The following is a 26,304-nucleotide window of genomic DNA, read 5'->3' as shown; positions in this document are numbered from 1 at the left end:
AAAGCTGGGGAGAGGTAAGTGGAACCCAAGGATTCAAGTGTCACCTCGGCATTGAAGTGCACTTGTCCTTATGGGGGGGGATAGCTGGTACAGATCACTTGAAACTTTTTTCTGACTAAAGCCATCACTTATATTTGCCATGGCTTTTGCCACGGCTGGATGTGGTGGTGTGGAGTTGGGGGTGGGGGTCCTGCTAATAGCCCCTCAGTGTCTGCCCAGAGCCAGGAAGGAGCTAAAGTTTACCAAACACCCTGTGTGCTCATCTCAAAGTGCTCCTCACCTTTGATGCATTTCCTCCTCCCGGCCACCCGCAGGTTGGGATTGTGTAATGGGAGCCGGGACTGGTGAGCCCAGGACTCTGTTGAGGGGGTCAGGGGCAAAGTGACCTAAGAGACACTGACTCCTGTCCTGCAAGATAAAGGTAAGTGGGCCAGGTGTGGACATGACATGACATGACACTGTTCCAGGCAGAAAGAACAGCAAGGGTCAAAGCCGGGAGACATGTGGGTGCCTGGAACCTCCTGAGACCCCACACCATCCGCCCATGCCACTTAGTGTCTGGCTGAGCGGAACGCTGGGGGAAGGGCCACCTGCCGGTCATCCCTATTGATGAGGCAGGGGGCAGGGATGGAGAGACCCCCCTGGACTACCTGGCCCAAGACCCACCACATTCAGGCGGCTGCGAGTCCGCTGTAACTTAAGGACGGGAAGCGGTCTGCGGTGGAAAGAGGGTCAGGAAGTGGGCCCTGGGAAGGGGCTGGACCAGCCGAGGGCGGCGCCCCCGTTTTGACGTGAGGACCCCGGCGGCGGGCCGGCGGCCCGGACTGCCCCTGATTGCCCACACGCCCCGCACTTGAGGCGACCCGCGGCATCCGCTCCCGGACGGAGGTCTGGTCCCCGCTGGGAGGGGGCCCGAGGCTGACAGAGACTTACGCCCCTCGCCGAAGCTCCGTCTCCCCGCCAGACACGCGGAGAGTACAGCATGCCTTCCGGGCGGCCCGGGTAGGCGCGGCCTCAGGCCGGGAGGGAGGGCAGGCCCGGGGCTCCCGGCCCGCCGCCCGGCCCCGCCCCGTCCCCGCGGGGCTGAGCCCGGAGGCCCCGCCCCCCGCCCACGAGGAAGTGGCCGCGCAGCGCGGCGCCCAGAGCCGGTTCGGCGCGTCGACTGCCCAGAGTCCGCGGCCGCGGCGCCCCGAGGTGAGGGGGACGCGGGGGCGGCCCGGAAGGGCGGGATCGAGGGGAGGGCGGGGAGGGGGCGCGTGCAGGTGGGGAGGGCGTTGCGGGGGGTCGCCAGGAGATGGGGGGCCGCGGGGAGCCCAGGGACGAGAAGGGGCACTGAGGGCCCCCCTGGACGTGAGCGGGCGCGCTCGGGGCGCGGGGTGCTGGCGGGCGGGCGACCTCCTCCGGGCGAGGGCGCCGCAGCGCTCCCCGCACTCCGTGCCTTCGGGGCGCGCGGGGCCGCGCGTCCACCTCCGCGCCCGGCCCTCTCGGCCTCCCCTCTCTCCCGTCCCCCCACCCCTGACTCTGCCCGGCCGTCGGTGGCCCCCGTTATTTCCAGCCGGAGGGCCCCCACGCCCAGTCACTTCCCCTCCATCCTTCAGCCTTCCGGGTTCCTCCAGCGGGGAAATGAGCTGGCGCCCCCGCCCGCCTCGCCCCTCCCCTCTCCCTCCTTCTCTCCCGGCCCCCAGCCCGCCCCCGACCCCGGGGCCAGGTCGAAGGGGTCCGATCCGGTGGGGGGTTGCCCGGGTCCGGAAGGCGGACCTCCTGAGCTCGCGGGCTCTGGACCGGCGCGTTCCGAGCGGCCCCTCTCTCTCCGGTGGCCCAGGGGCCGCGGCCAGGACTGGGGCAGGGCCGGGACCTCGGGGCGGCGACGGTGACACAGAGGTTTACTGGCATGAAGCAGCCTTAGCGGGCCCGGTGCAGTCGCAGAGCTGGAGGGCTCTCCGTTTCATCTGGGCTGTCCCGGGAACCCCTCCCGCCTGGCGGCCACTGCTACCCGGTGGTTAAGAGCACCCTGGGCTGGCAAGGTCTTCCAGACAAGAAGCTGCTAAGAGCGCCAGGGTCTTCCTTCACTGGCCACTGACCTTAGCAAGCCGCCTAACCGCCCTGGGCCACAACTTTACTTACCTGAAAAATGAGGAACTTTCAAGCTGGGAGGCTTACATGTGATCATGTGTGTAAGACACTTGGCAGCGTGCCAGACACACACACGGGCTAAATGTGCGCTGTTATTGTCCTTGCTTTTATTATAAGGCCTGCCTATATGCTTATCACCTCTGAGATTTAGGGTCAGAATCCCACACTGTGCCATTTTAGGCGCTGGGTGACTTGGCACAGTTTGGTTTTTGTCTGCATCCATTTCCTACTCTACAACATGAAGTAACAAACACTATAAGAGTTCTTGGGCTTCTCTTAGGGCATACAAGAGAATGTACGTCAAAGCCCTGGGTGAATTCTGGGCATTTAAAGAAGCCAAGTAAATTAGTTATGTATGTGTATGTAATCCACATACGTCTTATCCCAACGTGTTCGCTGTTTCTCTTTCCATGTTTGTAGTCATCTGCATTTTTCTGTCTTGTCACCATTATAAAGAGAGTTACTATGAACATGCTTGCTTTAAAAAAAAAAAAAAGGCAGTGGCTGTGTTTTTTAGCATTGAAATGAATTTATGCCACAAAAAAATGTTAACAATTTTTAAGTTCCTGTTAATGTTATTTTGTTCCGTTTGTTTCCACCTGGTTGGTTGGAATCGGATGTTACCACACTGCTCTTCAGAGAGACTTAACAAATCAGCAACAAATGAGAATTTCTCCACAGTCTTGCCAGCATTGAGTTTCATGTGTTTGGGGGTTTTATTTGGTCTGTATTCTTTTAGCTAAAGCTTTATGGTGCCTTAGGATGATTTTCACTTGTCTTGCTTGACTTGACTTTGCCTGGCTTGTAAGACCTCAGCAGTGGAGTTGGGGAGGAGGGATTGGTTGGTCTGTTGGGGTGACTAGGGTTGTTCCACACACAACAGGAAGTTGAGTAACAGCTCAGCACCAGTGCAAAATGGCTTGCTGGCAGCTCCCTCGGGTGGCTGAGCTGGGTGGGGACTTCCCTGAGTGTCTGCAGAGCAGAGTTCTTTGCTCCAGGCAGCTCCTGCCTAGTTCAGCCTCAAATGCAGCCAAACCTCTGGATGCAGAAAAGGCCGGGCTGGCAAAGCTTCTCTGGAAGCAAGATGGAACCTACACCCAGTGCCTCATCCAGCCCCAGCCTTTTCTGGATAGAGATGTAGGGGAAGCATTGGCAGAGAGCACCCAGTCAGTATCGAGAGAGTCAGAATGTGAACCCAGTGTGTAGGGAAGAGATGTGGGGCTTGAGACCCTTGGCTGAGCAGCTGGGAGCTTCACCTGGTTTGCTTTGCTTTGGAAGGGAGCTGTATTCTCCCCAAATCCTCACAGAGGACCTTTTAAATGAAAGATCCCCGAGCTTTTCTGATCATGGACCCTATCAGGAAAAAGCCTTGAGCACATACTCCCCAGTAAATATTTACAAGTTGCATATATATACCAGTGAAATAATAGGGCTGGTCTGCAAGGAATGAACTAAGATAGATGTGATTCATTCATGCAATCACAGTCAAGGAATATTTGCTGAGCACCTACTATGTGCTGGGCACTCTAATTGGTACTGGGGAAGCACTTACAAACAAAACAAATACCCCTGCGCCCATGGAGTGTATGTCCCCACCCTGGTATGTGGTCCTTGGCACCCCCTGCCTGGATACCCAAAGCTCCTCCAGCCATCAGGCTGCTGTCCCTTCCCTGTACCCTCAAACTCCAGCCCTGGGTGATTCCCCCATCCATTCATCCTGAGCACCACCATATGCCAGACACGGGGGAAGTGCTACCTGGAGCACAGAAAGATCCTGGCTCCAGGTTGGTAGCGGGCAGCTTGGAGCCAGTGGGGTAGGGGTGGAGTAGGGGGAGTCTGTTGGGGTTTGGCCGTGCTCCCCCAGACTCACTGTTTCCAGGGTGATGGGGACACAGAGCACTAGTCATGGGGTCCCAGTTGCAATGCCATCCCCAGGGTCCTCTCCTCTCTCTTTGTCCTTGACAAGCAAGTGGGTCCACAGAGCTGGCTCAGAGGCAGGGTCACAGGGATAAGTGGGTAAGTGTCCCCGGGGCCATGGCCTCGTCCTGCCTTAGTCCCCACCAGAAGGCAGCACTGCAGCATTGCCTTGTCCACATCCTTGGGCAGAGCAGCCCCCAGGGCACTTTCCTCAGTGGGGTGACTGGCGAGCAGTGGCACCCACCCCCAGCCCCTTGGCAGGGCGGAGATTTCCCTGGGAATGATGAAGGCACAGTTCCTATGGCTGGGTGGCCTGGTGTGAAGGCTGCTTTCCTGGGTCTGATCACACAGAATGATCCCCTGATCCAGGAGCCAGGAGGCTGAGCCCCAAGGCTACAGTGGCTGGAGAAACCACACCCCTCCCTGGGCTCCCACTTCCTCAATTGTAACATGTGGGGGTTGGGAGGCCCTGCTGGCTTCAGCTGCTTTGCAGAAGTTATGAAAAAGGGGAAACACGTCTGTCTTCCTCTCTCCCACTCCTTTCAACTGCACCCCCTCCCTGCTTTAAGGTGTGGGTTAGTAGACTAGGGAGTATTCCTATCTGAATTTATACTGAAGTGTGATTGGCTGATAGGTGTGCTCTGAACCTGCCTGTCCCACTGTGCTACCGTACCTCCCTCTCACATTGAGAAATTTTGGGTCCCAGGAAACAAATGGCCAGGGCTCCCCGAGTCCTCTCAGCTGTGTTTTCTGTCCTCTGCAGACCCAACCTCTCCATCTTCATAGCCTGAAACCCTGAAATGTCACTAGACTGTTATGAGTCCGGCCCACAGGGCTGGACACTGTCACCAAGAGCCCACAAGGGCAGAGGTACCCGGCCACACAGCAGGACTGGGACAGAACCAGGAAGTCAGGTTCTGCTCTGAGTCCCCAGGACGCCTGGGGCTGCAGCCATGAGGCTTCTTTCCTTCTGGGCCACCTAGGGTGAAGGGCTCGGGGATGGTCAGCCTCCCCTGGAGTCAGGGGCCAAGAAGAACCTGGCTGGCGTTTGAAAGTGGGCGTCTGACCTTGTACCCCCACCCCCCACCACCACCACTGGTGACCTAGGGGAAAGTGGGGCAGATAAGCACAGCTTAGCGGACAGGCCTGGTGCACCCACCCTGCATCTTGGCATCTGCGGTGTAGACATGGATGACCCCCTGCCTGCCCAGCCCGGATGCAGCGGAAGCACTGGGGAAACTCCGTCTGGCCCGCTGACCTAGGCCTGTGGCTCCCAGGCGCCACTTCCGGGGTCTTTACTTTACACAAAAGAGGCCTTATAAGGAGACAGAGGCTGGGGAGGCAGCCGCCCTGGGAGCTGCGTGTTCGTGTTTGTGTGTGCAAGGCTGAGCACGCATGTGTGTGTGGGAGCAGTCATGGTGTGTGCAAGGCTAACCACGCACGAACGTGTGTGGCCTCAAGCCTGGCTGTGAGTGTCCACTTTCTTTCTTAGCAAAGGCTGCCCGAGGACCCACTGGGTCTGGGGCTGAGGGACCAGGCGGGCCCTGCCCAGTCCTGTCTGTGCACCTGTGCGTGCCTGGCCGCTGCTGCCTTGGGACATTTGCAGGACTTCCTGCTATAAATTAAAGTGGGATTTGTGGTCGCTGAGCACCAGAGTCCCCAGCAGCACAGTGGGTGACACCGCAGCTCGATAGGCCCCAACTCAGCGCTGGTCCTCCCTCAGGGGTCTTGGCTGAGACCCCTGCTGGGGGCAGAGAGAGACCCCAGGGTTCCAGCAGCACCCCAGCAGCCAGGGCCATCAGGGCTCAGGCCTGGGCTGAGAAGTGGCCTTCCCAGGGCCCAGCCTTGGGCCACAAACCTCCCGGTCAGATGGGGGAGGTGGCTGAAGGCCTGGGGACACCCAGACATGGGGGGGGTGCTGCAGGTCTGGGCAGGTGGCCTCCCCCCCAAACCACCGCCTCCACAGCCGTCATCTGGGGTTCAAGTCGAAAATACAGGAGGGCTTAGAGCTGGTGAATGCAGAGCGCTCAGGAAATGTTGCTTGGCCTTTTTTTTTTTAACATTTAAAAAAATAACTTACTCAGGCTGGACGCTAATGGCAGTAAACAACTGTGTTCATCAAATATTTATCGAGCACTTATATGTGCCAAGCATTTGGGCGCCGGGGATTGCAGTGTGAACAAGATGGCCAGAAGTACATGTCTCCATCAAGCGAGTTACATTCCAGCAGGGGAAAAAGACACCGCAGAATAAAGGAGGACAATGCAACCTGTGCTCAGTAGGGTTATCTGAGGGGAAAACGAGGGACTTGAGAGTCCCTGGGACTGCAAGGAGATCCAACCAGTCCATCCTCAAGGAAATCAGTCCTGAATATTTATTGGAAGGACTGATGCTGAAGCTGAAACTCCAATACTTTGGCCACCTGATGTGAAGAGCTGACTCATTGGGAAAGATTGACAGCGGGAGGATAAGGGGACAGCAGAGGATGAGATGGTTGGATGGCATCTCTGACACGATGAACATGAGTTTGAGTAGGCTCCGGGAGTTGGTGAAGGACAGGAAGGCCTGGTGTGCTGCAGTCCATGGGGTCACAAAGAGTTGGACACAACTGAGCAACTGAACTGAACTGGGAGAGTCTGGGGCTGGGGCGGGTGGCAGCCTGGCTCAGAAAGCAGCCTTGGACCCAGACTTGAATGGCAGTGGGGAGGGTGGGAGCCATGTGGGCATCTGGGGTAAGAGCTTTGAAGGCTGAAGGAACAGCCTATGCGAAGGCCTGAGGTGCGTGTGTCCAGGATTAGCCCCTGCTGGGAGGCCCACCCTACACAGGTGAAGCACGCTGAGGGCCAGCACATCCATTCTAGACCAAGAGCTGCCGTTTCATGAACACCTACTATGTGCCAGGCGTGATGTGTTGTCTTATTTCACCCTCTTAAATCTCCGGGGAAGCGGGGGAGGGCAGGATTCCTATTTCCATTTTGCAGATGTGGAAACCGAGGTTCAGAGAGGGCGAGTGATGTGCCAGGGTCACACAGCTGGCAAGCAGCGTGGCTGGGCTCCACCCAGGGCTCCCTGTGACTCTGGGAGGCTGAGGCGGGGAGGGAAGGGGTTCAAGAATGTCCACTTTGGGTCTTTCCAGATGAGTAGGAGTTTGCTGGACAGAATGGGGGGAGCGTTTGGCAGCATGGAGAGGGTTAGCACGTGGAACTGGCCTCCCAGGACCATCAGGCTTGACCTTCCCTGCAGAGGGAAAAGAGCACACGCGAAGGCCAGCAGGCCCGGCGTGCTCCTGGAGGGGGACGGCGCTCCACCCACAGGGAAACTGAGGCACAGGTGATGACACCCTCCCCCGAGGCCAGAAGGGGTGCTGACCTGCATTCCCTCCCTGTCTTGGGCACAGGAGCCAAGCAGCCATGGCATATCACAGCTTCCTGGTGGAGCCCATCAGCTGCCACGCCTGGAACAAGGACCGCACCCGTGAGTCCCCGAGGCTCCCTGTGCCAGCTGCACCCCTGCTTCACCCCTGACCCTGAGATCCTGAGTGTCAGGAGAGAAGGGACCCCAAGCAGGGCAGCCAGGCGAGTGGGCCTTGAGGGTCAGAGGCCAGAGGGCAGCCCCGCCTGTGCTGGGCACTACTGTGGGCACAGGGCAGGTGGCCTGTCCTCTGCTCGTGAGGGCTTGGGGGTGGGAAATGTGGCCTGCAGTGAAATGAGCTCCAAGGGAACAAGCAGGGCAAGGGGAAAGCGATGGAGCGGGGGCCTGGCTTCGAAAGGGTGGCCCGTGAGGCCTTTCAGGGGAGGTGACATTTGCACGGAGACCCGAAGGAAGTGAGGAAAGTCAGCACGCAAAGGAGGTGAAGGAAGTCAGCGTGCAAAGGCCAGGGCGGGTGCAGCGGCCCCAAGGGTCATCAGGAACAGCCCAGAAACCGTGGCTGGAGCCTAGTATCCCCAGGGGGCAGAGCTGGGGGTGGGGGGGGAGGCAGGGAGAGCTGCAAGACTGCCTTAGGGATGTTGGGGGTAGTGGGCACAGGTAAGGAGTGGCCAAGCCCTGGGGAGGTGTCCCAAGGAGGGGGCCGTCCAGCGGGACCTGAGGCAGAGGAGAGGCCAGTAATGAAGGACAAGGTATTGCCCAGGTGGCCCGTGAAGAGGGGGACTCGTGGCAGGGAAGGGGAGTCTGAGCACGTCCGCCCGTCTCTCCTGCAGAGATTGCCATCTGCCCCAACAACCACGAGGTGCACATCTATGAGAAGAGCGGGAACAAGTGGGTCCAGGTGCACGAACTCAAGGAGCACAACGGGCAGGTGACAGGTGAGTTGGGCTGCTGGGATCACCCTCCTGAACGAGGGCAGGGCAGGGCAGAGCCAGGCCGTCCACCTACTCTTAGGTAGGAGAGTTTGGGTTGCAAGCATTGATAACAGAACCCTGATTCAGACTGGCTTAAGTTATAAAGCAGTTACATGGATGGGTTCATGTTACTGAAAAACACAGAAGTTTGAGGGCTTCAGGAAAGGCTTGATCCAGCACATCAGCATTACCAGGGACCCATTTCTATTTTTGTCTCTTGGCTTGGCCTTCCGGTGTGTTTACTGATAGCTTAGAGAGCTGTAACACCCCCAGTGAACTCTAGCAGCACCCCCTGATTCAATCCTGATTGTGACCTCGAAGCCCCTCCTCTGTGGATACTGTCGAGCCACCTCTGCTTGGATGGCCTCAGCCTAGTCCTTCCTCCCACCCCACAGGCATTGACTGGGCCCCGGAGAGTAACCGCATCGTGACCTGCGGCACAGACCGCAACGCCTACGTGTGGACGCTGAAGGGCCGCACGTGGAAGCCCACGCTTGTCATCCTGCGCATCAATCGCGCCGCTCGCTGTGTGCGCTGGGCCCCCAATGAGAAAAAGTTCGCTGTGGGCAGTGGCTCCCGTGTCATCTCCATCTGCTATTTTGAGCAGGAAAATGACTGGTGGGTGCCCGGGCGGGGTCAGAGTGGGTTTGGAGGGACCTGGGGCTTCAGACCAACAGGTGGTGGGATAGGAGGGTCCCACAAAGCCACTGGGTGGGGAGTCAGGACCCTGTTCACAGGACCCGAGAAGGGTGTCCTTTCCGGCCCTTGGCAGTGAGGCGAGGGGCTCTCTGCACAGTGCCTGGCCCTCCCCCGGCCCCCCTCTAGTAATAAGGGTACAAGCCACACCAGGGCCGCTTCTGCAGGCATCACACTAAGCCATGCACACGTACGCAGTGACCTTGCTGCCCTCCGGACTGGGCGTCTGCTACCATCCGTGGTGGTGGTGGTTTAGTCGCTCAGTCGTGTCCAACTCTTGCGACCCCGTGGACTGTAGCCTGCCTGGCTCCTCTATCCAGGGGATTCTCCAGGCAAGAATACTGGAGTGGGTTGCCATTTCCTTCTCCAGGGGCTCTTCCCAATCCAGGAATTGAACCCAGGTCTCCCGCACTGCAGGCAGATTCTTTACTGGCTGAGCTATGAGGGAAGCCTTGCTGCCATCCCCACTTTCCAGCAAAGCCCTGAGGCAAATCACCTGCCCACAGCACCAGCCGTCACACTCCAGGGCCCACTCATGCGTTCCAGCCACGTCACGACCTTCTCCCCGGGGTTGCTGAGGCAGAGGCTGGGTGGGAGCTCGGACTGGGGTCCGAGAGACTCGAGTTCAGGTCCCACCCTGACCAGTGAGCAGACTTCTCCTTAACCTGGCAGCCCCAGGGTAGTTGCGAGGTTGAAAGTGCTCCCATCCAGGGAGGGACCCAGCTGGCCTGGGCCCTTTCCTCCTGGGACCTCTGCGGTCTGCAGGGCCCAGTGGGAGCCTGGAGCCCGAGGCGCTGAGGTCCGAGGGCGCTCACCTGTCTGTCCCTCTCTCCCCCGAAACCTGTGTGACCGCCGCCGTGTCCAGGTGGGTGTGCAAGCACATCAAGAAGCCCATCCGTTCCACCGTCCTCAGCCTGGACTGGCACCCCAACAACGTGCTCCTGGCCGCTGGCTCCTGTGACTTCAAATGCCGGTGAGGGCAGGGGCCCCGCCGTCAACACAGGATTCGTCGGGGGTCGGAGGGTGGGGGGAGCCCTGTCCCAAGAGCCCCACCTTCCAGACCAGCTCTGCTGCCAGCGGGTGACCTGGGCCTCAGTCCAGCTTCTGTGAGGTTTTGCTCTTTGAAGGATTGTTCCTGGGTCCTCTGTCTGGCCTATGGGGAGTCTTAGAAGGACATACACCTTTGCCACTTTTTAATGTCAGCAGGATCTCGTTTCTAGGCCCTCCTGTCCTCATTAGAACCTCCTACTCCTTTAGCTTCCTGATTACCATGTGAGGGAAAAAGAGTGGGTGTTTTTATTCACACTGAGATATAAATGACTGAGGCTGGGACGGTCTCTGCCTCGTCATCTTAGGACCTGGAACACAGAGACTCCAACTGCCATTGGCTGTTTCTCACTTTGGGCCCAGCACCCCTGAGTCTCCCAAGGCCTCTGGCTCCCAGCTCCGGGCAAGATGGCCTGCGTTTCTGAATCGCCCCTGGGCCGTGAGGCTACAGCAGGCACCAGAGGCCCCGGGCACGGAGCGGATATGGTCCTGAGAGCTCCCAGGACTTGGAGCTGGGAGACCTCCTGGCCCCACTCCATTGCACAAGTGAGCACTGAGGCCCAGACTTCTCCAAGCGTGAAGGCGCAGGTCGTGAAAAGCCAGCCCGGGTACCCACAAACTCAACTAGGTGCTCTGGCCTCAACAGGCCAGTTTGGGAGAGCGGGGCAGTATGGGGTCCTTCTCGGGTCCCTCTCAGATCCCATCCATCCCCTTTTCTGCCTCTCCCGGCAGGATCTTCTCAGCCTACATCAAGGAGGTGGAGGAGCGGCCAGCACCGACCCCGTGGGGCTCCAAGATGCCATTCGGGGAGCTGATGTTCGAGTCCAGCAGTAGCTGCGGCTGGGTGCACGGCGTCTGCTTCTCGGCCAATGGCAGTCGTGTGGCCTGGGTCAGCCACGACAGCACCGTGTGCCTGGCTGATGCTGACAAGAAGATGGCGTGAGTACGGGTCACCCGAGTAGGGGTGCGCCCCGGCACCAAGAACCAGGAGCCGGCGTGGCTGACATTGCGCTCTCTCTCTCAGCGTCGCGACTCTGGCCTCTGAAACGCTGCCGCTGCTGGCCGTCACCTTCATCACGGAGAACAGTCTGGTGGCGGCGGTAAGGAGGGGGCCCGGGAGAGGGGCTGGTGACAGCAGGTCTCCCAGTGGCCCCAAGATGCCCAGGCAGCCCTCAATTTGTCCCTGCTCATGCCTGTCCTGCCTCCCTCCCTCCCATCCATCCATCCGTCCATCTGTATCTATACGCGGAATAGGTGGGGTGACACTGGGGTGGCAACAAAAATCCCCAGTGGCACCGGCTGCAGTGGCCTAACACGGGAAATGTTTGCTTCTTGCTCACTTCGTTCGGTCTGGGTGCTGGGAGGGGGGCTCTGTCTCCCATGTGGAGACAGGGGAAGTGGGGAGCTATGCCCTGGGCCAGACCTTCCTGCTTTTACATTTTATTGGCCAGTGGAAATGACAGGGCCACACCGCACTCAAAGAATGGGTGTTTGTGGTGGGCAGGGGCGGGTGGGGGTCCTACCGTGTGTCCAGAAAGGTGCCACTCTTCCTCCGTCCCTCCTGCCCAGCTCTGTCAAGTCTCTCTTCAGGCCCACTTTGCCTAGGGAAGGGTCCCCGTGTCCCCCCCAGAGCACATGTGACTGGATGGAGGGGGGCTGCTGGCCTCCCAGGGGAGTCCCAGACCAGCTTTCTCAACCGGATGCTGGCCTTGTGGGCGGAGGGGGCCGCTCCTAGGTGCTCAGCCCCAACATCTGGCCCCTGTTACTATACCCGGGGTCCCTGAGCAGGCATCTGTTGCCTGGCGCTACACCCACGCCCTGCCTCCGGCTCCCCCTGGATTGCTGGCCAGGGGTGCCTTAGCCTTGCACCTCCCCCAGGGCCTGGGGGTCCCCTAGAGGAAAATGGGGGCGCTGCGCCTGCCCTGGCCAGCGCTCCAGTGGCATCCCGCCCTGCCCCTCGCCGCAGGGCCACGACTGTTTCCCGGTGCTCTTCACCTACGACAGCGCCGCGGGGAAGCTGAGCTTCGGTGGGCGGCTGGACGTGCCCAAGCAGAGCTCGCAGCGCGGCCTCACGGCCCGCGAGCGCTTCCAGAACCTCGACAAGAAGGCGAGCTCTGAGGGCAGCGCGGCGGCGGGCGCCGGCCTGGACTCGCTGCACAAGAACAGCGTCAGGTGCGGGCGGGGCCCGGGGGCGGGTCCACTTAGGAAGGCGGGTCCGTCTCTTCCAGCGGCGGGACTAGTATCAGGCGGTGGGCGAGCAGGCAGCTTCCCTCTGCGGCCCCGGGACGGTGTGGGACCGTCGCAGGGCCGGGTGTGCGGGTCTGGGGGGTGGCCGGGCAGCGACCCACGGACTCCTAGCGGGAGGGGCCTGAGCCTCAACGGCTCTGGGGGTAGAACCTGGCGGGGAGGCGCGGAATGGAGAGAGTGGCAGCGGTCTCCTCGAGGAGCTAGGTGAGATCGGAGCGAGAGACCCTGAATCCTGCCAGCCGTGGGTGTCCGCCCCGTGGCAGATGAGAGAGCACGGCCAGGCCTTGACCCTTGTCTGTTAAGCCCTCCTGTGGCCGCCGGGTCCCATGTCTATAGACCAGACCGCTTTGCCTGCCTTCCAAGGCTCTCTGGAACTAGCCCTGCCTCCTCCCAGCCCCACCTTTGGCTGCTTCTCATCAACAACATCGTGTTGTCACTGACTCCCTGGGTGCACGTCCCCTGCCCACGCCGCCCTGTGTCCCTTGCACACAGGCTGCTGCTTGCCCCTAGAGCAGACTCGGGAGCCCAGTCCTCTGTGATCCTTCCCAGCTGGGCCAACACACCTCACAGAAGCGGGCTCCCCCAGCAGTCGGGGGGCTCCTGGAGGGCAGGGTGGGATCTGTAAAGCCCTCCTCCTCCTCTTTGCAGCCAGATCTCGGTGCTCAGTGGGGGAAAGGCCAAGTGCTCGCAGTTTTGCACCACTGGCATGGACGGCGGCATGAGCATCTGGGACGTGAAGGTGAGGCCTGCCCTCCGCCCCTGCCTCCCCCCAGGTCCCCAGGGCGGGCCCCCTACCCCCCACCTTCTCCCTGGCAGCCACCTGGACACTCCAGCCCTTCGTCCCTGCAGAAGGGCCCCTCAGTGGAGTGAGGACCCCTTGGCACCCTCTGCAGCACCTTCCTTCAGAGCTGGGATTCAAACCCAGATCGCCTGACCCCAAAGGCCAGGTTCTGTGTCCGGCGCTAGGTCCCTGCGGGTGGTGGTGGGGTGTCTGCAGGACAGCTGAGAACCAGCCTGTCTGTCCTGCTTGTCTCCTCCCAGAGCCTGGAGTCCGCCCTAAAGGACCTCAAGATCGTATGACCTGCGAGCAGTGTGCTGCCCTTGGCCCAGCTGCTGAAGAAGCGGGTCAGGGAGGCTGAGGGCCGCTTTGCTGAGTTTCTAGGGTACCGGGTGGGGTCCCCACTGGGGCTGCTCCCACAGGAGGGGAGGGATGGGAGGCTGCTTCTTGGCTCTGGAAGGAACGATTGTTTTTTTCTTGAAGAAATGCTTTAATTGTAAAAACTGTTCTCAAAGCACTCATGGTCATGAACTGCTTGAGAACATGAAGGTAATAAAAACGCAACTGTAGACACGCTGGCTTGTGTGTCTGGAGGAGGGGTCAGTCTGGGCAGGGCACTGGTTTGCCAGCACAGCTGATCCTCACACAAGAGGCGGCTCCCCCGTGGTTGCTTCCCGCTGCAGTCCAGCCTGGGAGCTGCCAGGACCGGCCGTCTTGCGTCACTCACTCAGCAGTCAGATGCCAAGACTGGTGACTGTACACTCTGGGCTGGTTCTGGGCTTTAAAGGAAATTACTGTTTCTCTATTTGATGTTTGCGGTTGTTTTCTAATAACTGCTCATTTTTTTAGGACCTATTTTACTGGGTTTTTTTAATCACATGGTTTTTAGTCTAGGTAATGCGTTACATCAATAGATCTTCTAATGGTGAACTAGGCCCACATTTACAGGAAAAATGGTACCTAAAGGTGGCTTCTCTCCCACTGTCCTGGGGCCTCTCTGTTCTCAGGATAACCTCTGGAGTTGGAGGAGACCCACGGATTTTTTAAATCAGGAAATAAAAATCCTAAGTCCCCAGGAGACAGTTCAGGCTATATGGTTCCCCATGTGCCTGTGTGATCAGCTGCATCTGACTCTGTGACCCCATGAACGGTAACCCTGTCCATGGACGGCTCCTCTGTCCGTGGGATATTTCAGGCAAGAGGACTGAATGGGGCTGCTATTTCCTTCTCCAGAGGCCCTTCCCACCCAGCGATCAGACCTGCATCTCTGCCATCTCCCACCTTGGCAACCAGGTTCTTTACCACTGCGCCACCTGGGAAGCCCCCCAGCTCCCCATTATTCTTGAGCAAACCTGTGCCTGGCACCTGTTCACCCCAGGAGGCTGCTGTTTGGGAAGTGGTGCCCCTTCCAGAGGACTGGCCGCATATGTAAGATAGGCACTGTGGCGGAACCCACGTGACTGAGCCAAGCCTGGGTTTCCCGACTGCCACCCACCGCGAACGAGGTAGTAACGAGTAAGGCCAAGCAGTAGTGCTGGGTGTTGGGTCGCTTCCTCCCAGCACTGAAATCCTGGGGCTGGCACCACCAGGGGGCACCAGGAGGACAGGACTCAAACCTGCATGCAGGCCCCGGCCCCTCTGGCTTAAGGTCCCTGGGTGGTTAAAGGAGAAGAGACGGGTCCTTCCTGGCTCGGATGCCCGGGGTCCAGTCCCTGTACCCAGGACTGGTGGCACCGGAACCCCGTGGGGTGGGTCTGAGAGGGACACTGGGTCCTGCTGGGTGAAAACAGCTCAGGCATGGGGGCCCCCAAGAGCGACCACAGAACCAGGATTACGATAATGTCAAGTTTAATTTGCCAAATATACAAGTTGGATTTGTGGAGCGTGTTATGCCTGGGTGCTGCACAGTAAACAGGTTTCTCGAAGTGATCTGTGGGCAAGGTGACAAACAGGCCAGGGCCTGGCCAGAGTAGGGGGCAGGGAGTGGGGTGGGAGGGGCAGGGGAAGCGTCCGTCAGAGGGGACTGGCTGGGATGAGCCGTGATCCTCAGGGACCCATGGGCACGGGCTGCCAGCTGCCAGCCTCTCTGAGTGAGCACCCAGGGAACACAGACCGGGGGGGTGGGGTGGGGGGGTGGGCAGACAGGCCATCACAAACTTGTCAGCCCCTACTGCAGCCCCAGCTGCCCCCTGCCTCACAATCTACCAAACAAACGGAAGCTCTTCTTAACCTACCTCCCAGGTACCCCCCAACAAGGGTTCTGAATTCTAAAAACAGCCAAAACATTTGAATGGTTACATATGAAATGCTGTCCTGCATCTTTCTGTCTCAAAGATAGCAGCTGCCCCTCCCCCAGCCCCCCACCCACCATCCCCCAAACGATTTCCGTGCCAAGATGAAGAGGAGGTCCCAGGCCGTGGGGGGCTCCTCGCCACAAGGGGCTGCTGCAGCGGCGCCAGGGCACAGGGCGGGTGAGATGCAGCAGAGGTCCTGGCAGCACGGCCCAGTTCCCTGGTCTCTCCTCGCACAGGTTCTACTTGTTCAGGGAGAGAGACTGCATTCGTTTTCCTGACAAGGTCGCATCATCTTTTGCTGAGAAACAGGGAGAGAGAGAGTCACAACCAGACGAAACCACCCCTCCATACACACAGCCCCGCACACCCCAGAATCAGCGAAATGTAGATTCAGGAGGCCTCAGACAACAGTCTGTGCAACTGGCTCAGCTGGCAGATGAGGAAGAGACCCAAGAAGGGCCCTGCCTGACGCCCTCCCATGGAAGCCACTGGACCCACGTGTCCAGACATTCTTGCTGAGTTTGGGTGGTTACCCCCCTCCACAAAGGCCCACCAACATGCAATCTACTGGGCAAATAGAAACTCTTCTTAGTCTGCTCCCAGGAGAACTCTGTAATTCCAACCTCTCCCTGTGGCTTCTGAAGTCTGAAATCAGCAACATTCAAGCAGTCACACACACACAGCCCTTTCCTGCTTGGGGTTTGTGAAACAAGCTACTGATAGGCAGCTGAGATCACCTGGTATCTCCAACGTGGTGATAATGCCCTGGGGCATCTCTGCTACTGCTACTGCTAAGTCGCTTCAGTCGTGTCCAACTCTGTGCAACCTCATAGACGGCAGCCCACCAGGCTCCCCCATCCCTGGGATTCTCCAGGCAAAAGCACAGGAGTGGGTTGCCATTTCCTTCCCCAATGCATGAAAGTGAAAAGTGAAAGGGAAGTCGCTCAGTCGTGTCGACTCTTGGCGACCCCATGGACTACAGCCTACCAGGCTCCTCCGTCCATGGGATTTTCCAGGCAAGAGTACTGGAGTGGGGTGCCATTGCCTTCTCCAGGGCATCTCTAGGCCTCTAGAATGCAGGACAGCAAGATTCCCAATACTCATGGCTCCCCCCCAGATGGAGAAAGGAGTGCACAAGGCCAGAAGGTCCTGAGACAAACACTCCTTTAAACCAGACCAATTCCTCACAGCCAACCTGGCCTGGAAGAACCCTACCACCTTCAGCCCCACTGGAAGGAAGGCATGGGGAACAGGGACACCTGGGCCAGATTTCATCTGGGAAGCCCAGCCCACCACACCCTCCCAAGCCCCTGAGACATAAAATGGTGATGCCAAGCAGGTCTCCTGGCTATACAAAGCACCAGAGACTTAGTGGAACCTTCTAGCCTCCAAAGTAGGTGCATTCTGAGGCCTCCCTCAAATGCTGTGGACATTGCTCTGCTGAGATTCAATTCTCCTGCTGCTGGACCCTTCCAGAATCCTGGGAGGTGGCAGGCAGGAACGCCCACCTCTATCTGACAGACACACACACACACACACCCCCCCTCACAAGCAACACACACCCCTCCCGAGCAACACACACACACCCACACCCCTTCCGAGCAACACACACACACACACAGCCTCCTGAGCAATCTGGCCCAAACCCACCTCACAGCAAGACATCGAAGTACAGGGCTTCACTCCATCCAGAGCCAGGGTCAGGCTGCCACACCAGTGGCTCAGACTTACCTTTCCTCTCTTCTTCTTTCTTCCTGGCAGCCTCTTCCCGCTGTTTTCGGATGATTGCCAGCCGGGCAAGGTCGGCCTTGGCTTGCTCTGTCTTCCCCGCTAAATGCATCTTCATGTAACGCTCTTTTGCTTTCTGCTTCTCAATTTCTTCTCTGTTTGGGTAAAGGGGTGTCACAGGGGACATCTTCCCCACCAGTCAGCTGAGCCAGAGGCGGGATCCAGAATCAAGGCCAAACACTGGGGCCGGGGCCCAAGTGGAGGAGGGGCTGTAGCCAAGCCCCTCCCTGACGGACACTCACAAGCAAGTTAGTAAAGGCCGTCTGTCACTCTGCTACCTTGGGGGGTGGGCGGTCCTCAGTGGTGAGAAGGCAGTTGGAGGGGGAGGGTCTTGGGCAGCCTTCAGTCACACCCCAAGCTGGTGGGCCTTCCCCGTGGGGTTTACAGAGACCCTATTCAGCTCTCATGGGGTCAGCACAGCAAGGTGGATTTAAATCAAAGAGCACAATCAGGAGAGAAATCACGGTGGCTTTTCCTAGTGGCCCACAACCTCCTGTGAGGCCCCAGACATCACCAGGTAAGCATGAAAACAGAGACGAGCCGTGTGCAGGGCACTTTAGCCCTCAGGTGCGAGCCTCACACCGCCCACAGGGAGCTCTCTCAAGCCTCGTTTTCATCTGAGACGAGAGAGGACTGGGCAACTGGTGGGTCTCCCCACACTGCCCATCAGCACAGGCCCCCAACCCCACAGCCATGACATCAGGGACGGACGCAGGTCAGGAGGGTCTAATCAGGCTAGATAAGGGAGGTGACCCTGGAGGAGAGTGTCCTGAGGGAGGGGCTGTAGCATGACTGTCCACATCCCCAGGGATTAACTCAAGTGTAACGCTCAGGTCTGAATCTGCTGTTGCATTTTCCCTATGTTTCCACTGGTGAAAAAAACCCTTTTTTTTTTGTTCCTGAGAAACTTCTAAAGGGCTTTTGGGGAATGAGATCATATAGAAATAAACACCATAACTGGAGCCCCCACCCGGCCACTGGAGACCTCAGGGCCCAGAAGTGAGGGCAGAGGAGCTGGGGCCTCAGCCCCCAGCCGAAGCCACGAGGCTCAGAAGCAGCAGTTACCTCTCTCTCCGTGACAGTTCCTTGGGCCCGTCCAGGTCCAGCTGTGTGACTTTTTTGGTTGTCTGTGCCACCCGGTTGGGGTTCTCAATGTCGATGAGCCCTTCCACGCCTTTGCGCTTTTGCTAAGATAGGACAAGAAGCCGGACATTGGAGAAGCTTGGTCCTGCAGTGCCTGAGGGCCACCCCCATCTCCACAGCCTGCCTGGACTAGAACAAACTGCTCCTCCCCAGGCTGTGTGACGCTCGGATCACACGGTCAGGTCACACGGTCACGGTGGGAACAGCGCTCAGGCGTGTGTGCACCAGCCCAGGAGATGCAGCGGGAGTGCGGATGACCAAGTCCAGCCTGTGCCGTGTCCAGGCCACCAGGGACTGTCACCCTAGTTTCACAGGCAGCAGAGCAGAGACACAATAAAATGCCTGACATCAACCAAGAAGTAGACAGGAGATGTGAACCCGAGCCCAATTCACAAGCTCTCAGCACAGAGGTACTCCCTCACTTCGAGCTCAGCCTCTGAAAGCCGTTTCCATGGAACCTCACGCCTGGCTGCTAGCCATGCTGGGTCCCCAGAGCAGTGGCTTGCGGGGAAGTGGGACCTGGGAATGAGCTCAACGTCTGCAGGTTTGGGGAGGCGGACCTGCAGCTTGCACCTCCCAGCTGCCCAGGGAAAGTGTAGAAAGTAATGAGAGCACAAGTGCTTGATGCAACAGGTTTGATCAAAGTTTCAGGCCCTGTCAACCCAGCTGTTCTCTTTAAGAGACCAGGGAGAGAGCTTCCAAACACCTGTTCATCACAGCACTGCACAGGAGCTCCAGGTACCTCTACCCAACCGGTACGTGGACATACCTCACCTAGATACCTGACATCCCAAGTTTAACTCATCTAAAACAGAACTGCAGACTCAGCCCATTCCTCCCCACAAGCCCGAGCAAGGCCTTGTTTCTCTTTCCCCTTAGTCCCACCACCCCAATCCCGGACAAATCCCAACGAGTTCATCTTTAAAACACAGCTTGAATCTGCCCACTTTTCTCCACTGCTAGGCTTCAGCAATATGTGAACTGTGAACTTCCTGATGTTCAAGCTGGTTTTAGAAAAGGCAGAGGAACGAGAGATCAAATTGCCAACATCCGCTGGATCATGGAAAAAGCAAGAGAGTTCCAGAAAAACATCTATTTCTGCTTTATTGACTATGCCAAAGCCTTTGACTGTGTGGATCACAATAAACTGTGGAAAATTCTGAAAGAGATGGGACTACCAGACCACCTGATCTGCCTCTTGAGAAATGTGTATGCAGGTCAGGAAGCAAGAGTTAGAACTGGACATGGAACAACAGACTGGTTCCAAATAGGAAAAGGAGTTCGTCAAAGCTGTATACTGTCACCCTGTTTATTTAACTTATATGCAGAGTACATCATGAGAAACGCTGGACTGGGAGAAACACAAGTTGGAATCAAGATTGCCGGGAGAAATATCAATAACCTCAGATATGCAGATGACACCACCCTTATGGCAGAAAGTGAAGAGGAACTCAAAAGCCTCTTGATGAAAGTGAAAGTGGAGAGTGAAAAAGTTGGCTTAAAGCTCAACATTCAGAAAACGAAGATCATGGCATCCAGTCCCATCACTTCATGGGAAATAGATGGGGAAACAGTGGAAACAGTGTCAGACTTTATTTTTCTGGGCTCCAAAATCACTACAGATGGTGACTGCAGCCATGAAATTAAAAGACGCTTACTCCTTGGAAGGAAAGTTATGACCAACCTAGATAGCATATTCAAAAGCAGAGACATTACTTTGCCAACAAAGGTTCGTCTAGTCAAGGCTATGGTTTTTCCTGTGGTCATGTATGGATGTGAGAGTTGGACTGTGAAGAAGGCTGAGTGCCGAAGAATTGATGCTTTTGAACTGTGGTGTTGGAGAAGACTCTTGAGAGTCCCTTGGACTGCAAGGAGATCCAACCAGTCCATCCTGAAGGAGATCAGCCCTGGGATTTCTTTGGAAGGAATGATGCTAAAGCTGAAACTCCAGTACTTTGGCCACCTCATGCAAAGAGTTGACTCATTGGAAAAGACTCTGATGCTGGGAGGGATTGGGGGCAGGAGGAGAAGGGGACGACAGAGGATGAGATGGCTGGATGGCATCACTGACTCGATGGACGTGAGTCTGAGTGAACTCTGGGAGTTGGTGATGGACAGGGAGGCCTGGCGTGCTGCGATTCATGGGGTCGCAAAGAGTCGGACACGACTGAGCGACCGATCTGATCTGATCTGATTGCCACCCCCTTAAGTCAAGTTACAATTTCTTGTCTGGATACCTGCTACCAGCTCTCAGCTTCTACACTCAACACTGTACAACTCACTGTGCAGATACAAGCAAATCTGGCCCGTATTCTTGCCTGGAGAATCCCATGGACTGAGGAGCCTGGCAGGCTGCAGTCCACAGGGTCACAAGAGAGGCACACATGACTACAGTGACTAAGCACGCGCGCACTGGTGCTCTCTCGCCCACATCCCACTTTACCAGCTGCCCACTACCTGCTACGATTAAGCCAAAACCCCTTCACAACCGCACACGTGCTGCCTTGCCAACCGCTCCTCCTCCATTCCTAACTCCACTTCTTACCCACCAAGTCACAGCCCCAGTAGCCTCTCTGTTCCCTGGACCTGCCTAGGTTGTTCCGACCCCCAGACTGCACTTGCTAACCTGGCTGCCTCAACGACTCAGCAAAACAATTTTCATGTGACTGGCTCCACCTTGTTTTTCAGATCTCAGTTTAAAAGTCACCTTCTCACCAGGCACCACTCCTCAATCATGGGTCATCTTATTCATGATATTTCTGGCTACCTGAAATTATACTGTTCTCGGACTTCCTTATTGTCTCTATCTTATTTCAATGCAAACCCTTAAGTGTAAAGACTCTGTCTGCATGTACCACGGGGACTGGGAAACCACTGATGAACATTTGCTGAATGGATGAGTCCAGGACCCAGGTCCCCATCAGACTCAGTACCTGGTAATCATCTTCTTCATCCTCGCTCTCATCTGAATCTAGGGATTTCTTCTCTTTTTTTGGGTCACCTGCAGCCCCATCTCCACCTTCTTCTCCTTGTTCCTCTTCTTCCTGTTTCAGAAATGGGCAATCTGAGGAATCAAAAGATGCAAACCAAACTCCCAAGACCATGATCCTCCCATCCCTCCTGCCCCAGATTGTGAACCTTGAGAAATTAAGCCCCCAGAAGGCTGGGACCAAGTATGATAAGAGTCCTACTCTGCTACGCTGGCCCCCGTGGGGGACCTGGGTCACAGGGAGCCTGTTCACTTGGCTCCACAGCCTAGAAGCCTTTCCCAAGCCTTTGCCAGGGGTTGTGAACCCACCCCTCACACAGCCATACAAGGCCCTGCTCCTCTTATCAGCCCAGGTGCCTGGGACCGCCTTGGTACGTAGCTTGTCTCCCAGAGTCCACAGGACTTGGCTGTGGGGCTGGAAACCACAGTCCCGCTCGGTTTCCCTCCCACTGTCCCTGCTGCCACACACAGCTGCCAGTTTGTACTCATTTTCCCAGGCAAGCCTCCTCCCTCCCCCACTTTCCACTCCCACAGTCAGGGGCAGGTCAGTCACTCCAAACTGCCCACAAAGATGCCCTGATGCACCGCCTCCCTCTACCTTTCTTGCCTTCCTACTAGAAACATCCCTAACAAAAACCGTAAGCATTTCCACCCCTTAGCTCCTGCCCACACATCCTTCAAGGTCCTGCTCAGCCGCAGGCTGCTCCACCAGACCCTCCCCGACCGTGGCTTCTTCCTCACACGTCACACTTCAGTCATCCGCACTGACAGCTCCCTGTGGCCCTCATCCAAGTGAGGATCTAATGGTGTGGGAGGGTCACGGACACCAACAACAGAAACATGCTCTGTTTCCTGACAGTGGGCTGGAAAAAGCACGGAGGGACAGAGGGACCTCCTAAGCTTAGACTGGAGGGGGAAGGGTGGGGAGCACCAGTGAGGGGAGCAGGCAGAAGGGGGTGCTAAGCACGGATGGCACTCTCGCCAGTGGCGGGAGAGGGAAGGCAGGGTGTCAAGTCCCAGCAGGGCTGGCGGAGGCCGGATCACACAAGGTGGGTGCAGAGCGCCCGCGCTGCAGATGTGCAGGGCCGTGGCGAGGGAGAGCCCCCACAACACAGGAGCAGGGACCCACTGCTGAGAAAACAAAGCTCTAAGTGGTCAACCAAAGGCCTGCCGCCCGCCCCCTCCAACCACACCCCAGGTGTTGGCTTCCTCCAGAGGATGGGTGGTCCTTGCCCGGCCTCTCTGGGTGCCACCCTGGGCCACTGGAGTGGCCCGAAGAGTCTCGTACTCACCCGGGCCTTCTGCTTTTCAGCCTGGAGCTGCGCATCAATCTCCTCAGGGCTCGTGTACTGCCGGGCCCGGCCTTTGTGGCCTCCCTTTCTCCCTGCACAAGGACCGGAAGTTTAGGAAGGCAACAGGAAGGCAGCTCCCTTGATTGCCCTGAACTTCAGACTGTGTCCCGCTTGAGCTGCTCTCAGCAGAGGCTGCCGACCTCCCTTGCCCCTCACCAAGACCGCCCACCCACCTGTGCCTCCCCCTCACCTGTTCAAAGGGACAAAAGAGGCGACATGTGATCACCTGATGCAGCCCCAAACCGCGTGCTGGATGCGGCTCCCACCACCCAAGCCTGAGGGGGGATCCGGGTGGGGGGCACCACAGGGAGGGACCCACTAAGTCCCCTGGTCCCTTCATCCACACGCAGCGGACTCAGATGCAATCACGAGAAGGGGTAGCCCTCACCCCTGCTGTCACTACAGTGCTCTTTATTTGCAATGCTCTGTCACAGCCAGGGGCTCATTTGATCCCCAGATTAAACCTAAGGTGCACATCACGGCTGGTCACATTTTACAGACAAGGAGACTTAAAGCTAAAGCAGAGTGGTGAAGAGCACAAATGTTGGGGTCCAATCCCTGGGTTCAAATCTCAGATCTACCACTTAATAGTTTTGTGACTTTGGGCAGGTACTTAATCTTTGAGTCTCAGTTTCCCTACCACATAGGATTGTTGTGAAGATGGCTTTGTTAACGTATGTGAAGATGTTGGATCAGACGAGCACTACAAAATAAGTTTGCTATAATTGTTACTCTTCTAGTGTGTATATATATTGGGCTGACCAAAAAGTTCAATCAGGTTTTTTGGTAAGATATTACATACCCACCCACCTCCCAATAATACCTGGTGTGGGGGGAAAAGAAAAAACAAAGCTACTGGTCACAATGACAATTTACTACAGATGCAGGGAATATAAGCTACTTCATAATTATTTAACTGGTATTGATGGTAGAAAGGGAAAACTTAAAACCTATATGAGAAAACTTTCTGTGCTCGGAGTAGAAACACAATTGCCAAACAAAGGTAAAGTTGAAAATAAAACTGACTACCTTCTAAGAGTTAAAAATGTAACTAGCAATTTAAGTTCATCACAGAGAATCAGTCAATTTTATAGCCTGACTCTCTCGAACCAAGATACTAAACTGACCCCTGCCACAGGCTTCCCAGGTGGCTCAGTGGTAAAGAATCCACCTGCCAATGCAGGAGACACAAGAGACACAGGTTTGATCCCTGGATTATAAAAATCCCCTGGAGGAGGAAATGACAACATGCTCCAGTATTCTTGCCTGGAAAATTCCATGGAGAGGAGCCTGGCAGGCTACAGTCCATGGGGTCGCAAAGAGTTGGACTCAACTGAGCACACACACACAAAGCCAACAGCCAGTTTCATAGCAGGGCGGCACCTTCTCAGCTGGTTCTGGAGGATGCTGGTGGCTGTGGCCTGGATCCATTTCACCTCTCCTGGAAGCTGCAGCCCACCTGGTTTCTCATGACCCTCTCACTGAGAGCAGAGAATCTATAATGAGGCAGCCAGAGCTGCTCTGAACTCCAGAGACAGTAGCAGAGATACTAGCCTCCTCTAATTTCCTAGACAGCAGCTGCAGAGCCATAATTGGGCTGCTACAGACCACACCACCCATTTTTAATGACTACCTGGGATTCCCAAGGGTGTCTCAGTCAAGGATCATCAAAGTCCTATTGTGAGAGATCAAGTTTGCCATCCAAAAACCCCAACATCTTTTCTTGCCCTCTTAATGGTCTAAGGAATAGAAACAGCTCAAAATTGACTACTACAGGCTCTGACCCTGCATGTCTGGCTATGGGACACTGATCTTAACTTGGTCTACAGTAACTTTTATCAGAAGCTCTCCACACCTTTGAAAATGTTTCACAGGTTTCATGAGAAAGACAAGAGTTGGTCCTTGGCTCTTAGAGAATTTTACACTTTTACATCTTCATGTTATTACTCGTCAAGCAAATTAACACCAGCAAAAAATGTAAATGTTATCTGCCCATAAAGCTTTCACAAGCCAAAAGGCCAAGTCATTTAAACAAGTATCCCTATTTAGGATTATCTAATTGTAACCGCCAACCTTGGCTCAAAGCACCTATTAAGTAGGGCTCTTAGAATTCTGGCACCAGAAGTGAAAGTTGCTCAGTCGTGTCTGACTCTTTGCGACCCCATGTACTACACAGTCCATGGAATTCTCCAGGCCAGAACACTGGAGTGGGTAGCTTTTCCCTTCTCTAGGGACTCTTCTCAACCCAGGGATCGAACCCAGGTTGGTACCCCTAATACCCCTCCTTTTGCAGAACATAAGACTGAGAGACACAGAGGAGACAAAGCTCTTCCTACCACAGAATAAACCACTAGAAAACTACATTTAAAGAGATTCAGCTCTGAAAACCCCAGCATCTCTGGGAGCAGAGTCAGGAAGTCATTTAGGTTTGAAAAAACTCCAAGCAGATCCTCCTGTGGGCTGAGACATCTTAACCAACATGTCACAGGAGAGACCAATATTAACTGAACACCTCTTCTGCGCCAGGAGTAGTCAGGCACAGCGAGGGCTCTATGTAAGACCCCGATCCCAACTCTCCAGGCTAAGGGTTATTAGCTAGGTGTTCCAGATGGGGAAAACAGGCTGGGAGAAGTTAAACAACTTGTTCAACGCCATAAGGCTAGACAGTGTAGGGGAAGAGGGTGGAGGACGGTGTACAAACGTACCGGGGACGCCATGGATTCTTTACTTTCTTGGCCAAGGAACTGGCAAAGTCTGAGGAGTAACAATAGATAATGCTTACTGGACACTGAGCGACTATTAGCAGCATACAGCGCCCTCCACGTGGATCGCCTACTTCAAGACTCGCATCAGTATTATGAGGTAGATACAATCATACCCCTATACTTGCAAACACACAGGGAGGTTATGCGGCTGGCTCAAAGGCCCACGTCTAGCCGCTCGGAAAGGGCAGTCAAAGCTAGGTCGGCCAGGCTCAAGAGCATCCAGCTAGGTCGCAACAGGCAAGCCTAGCTCGCCCAGAGCCCGAGAAGGCCCACGTTTTACGCGCGAGGCAGGCGGGCCCGCCTCTGGCGCGGGACGCGGTGACTCAGTCCCCGGCGAGCCTGAAAGGGGTAGGAAACTCCCGACGCCCCCAGGCCGAGAGAACGCGCCCTAGATGGGCCATCCGGGTGGGCGAGGACCCAGAGCCTCCAGATCTCCTCAGCCCCCCGAGGGAGCGGCTCGAGGCCACTACTACGGTCCTCAGTTTCTCCAGCGGGACAATTGGGCGTCGAGGCCCAGCCCAGGCCCTCAGGCGGAGCGGACGCTCTCCCTCCGAGTCGCTCTCTGAGGCGCCCGCGGGCTGACTGGACGGCGGGAGCCGGACTCGGGCCGCTCCTCGAGGCCCGCGGGCGACACGCGCCCGCCCCTCACCTCCTTTAGGCATCGCGGCTCCGGCGGCTGCGGCGGCGGCGCCTCGAGCTGACACCGGAACCGGAAATTTCTCGGGCTCGACTTCTTCCGCCCAGCCAGTTTCCCGCCCCCCCGCCCCGCCACCCGGGCCCTTCTCAGCGCGCCGCCCCGCCGCGCCGCCGCGAGA

General features: G+C 56.8%; 2 protein-coding genes across 2 annotated transcripts; one reads left to right on the top strand and one right to left on the bottom strand.

Moving 5' to 3' along the window:
• Positions 1-1,095: 1,095 nt before the first annotated feature.
• Positions 1,096-13,727, top strand: ARPC1B (actin related protein 2/3 complex subunit 1B). The gene is made up of 10 exons (XM_055562003.1): positions 1,096-1,194; positions 7,448-7,524; positions 8,250-8,354; positions 8,786-9,008; positions 9,952-10,059; positions 10,866-11,072; positions 11,158-11,233; positions 12,100-12,305; positions 13,029-13,119; positions 13,422-13,727. The coding sequence occupies exons 2-10, from the start codon at positions 7,461-7,463 to the stop codon at positions 13,458-13,460; spliced, it is 1,119 nt and encodes a 372-aa protein (XP_055417978.1). The 5' UTR covers positions 1,096-1,194; positions 7,448-7,460; the 3' UTR covers positions 13,461-13,727.
• A 1,262-nt stretch (positions 13,728-14,989) lies between these two features.
• Positions 14,990-26,283, bottom strand: PDAP1 (PDGFA associated protein 1). Its single transcript, XM_055562013.1, has 6 exons — positions 26,139-26,283; positions 22,665-22,756; positions 21,317-21,427; positions 18,306-18,427; positions 17,184-17,335; positions 14,990-15,750 (listed from the first exon to the last, which is right to left on the bottom strand). Exons 1-6 carry the CDS (start codon positions 26,149-26,151, stop codon positions 15,692-15,694), a joined length of 549 nt encoding a protein of 182 aa, XP_055417988.1. The 5' UTR covers positions 26,152-26,283; the 3' UTR covers positions 14,990-15,691.
• Positions 26,284-26,304: the final 21 nt, after the last annotated feature.

Source organism: Bubalus kerabau, chromosome 23 (genome assembly GCF_029407905.1).
Source record: "Bubalus kerabau isolate K-KA32 ecotype Philippines breed swamp buffalo chromosome 23, PCC_UOA_SB_1v2, whole genome shotgun sequence".
Classification (NCBI taxonomy): Eukaryota; Metazoa; Chordata; class Mammalia; order Artiodactyla; family Bovidae; genus Bubalus; species Bubalus kerabau.
The sequence above is the reverse complement of the archived record's forward strand: the minus strand, read 5'-3'. Positions and strand labels throughout refer to the sequence as shown.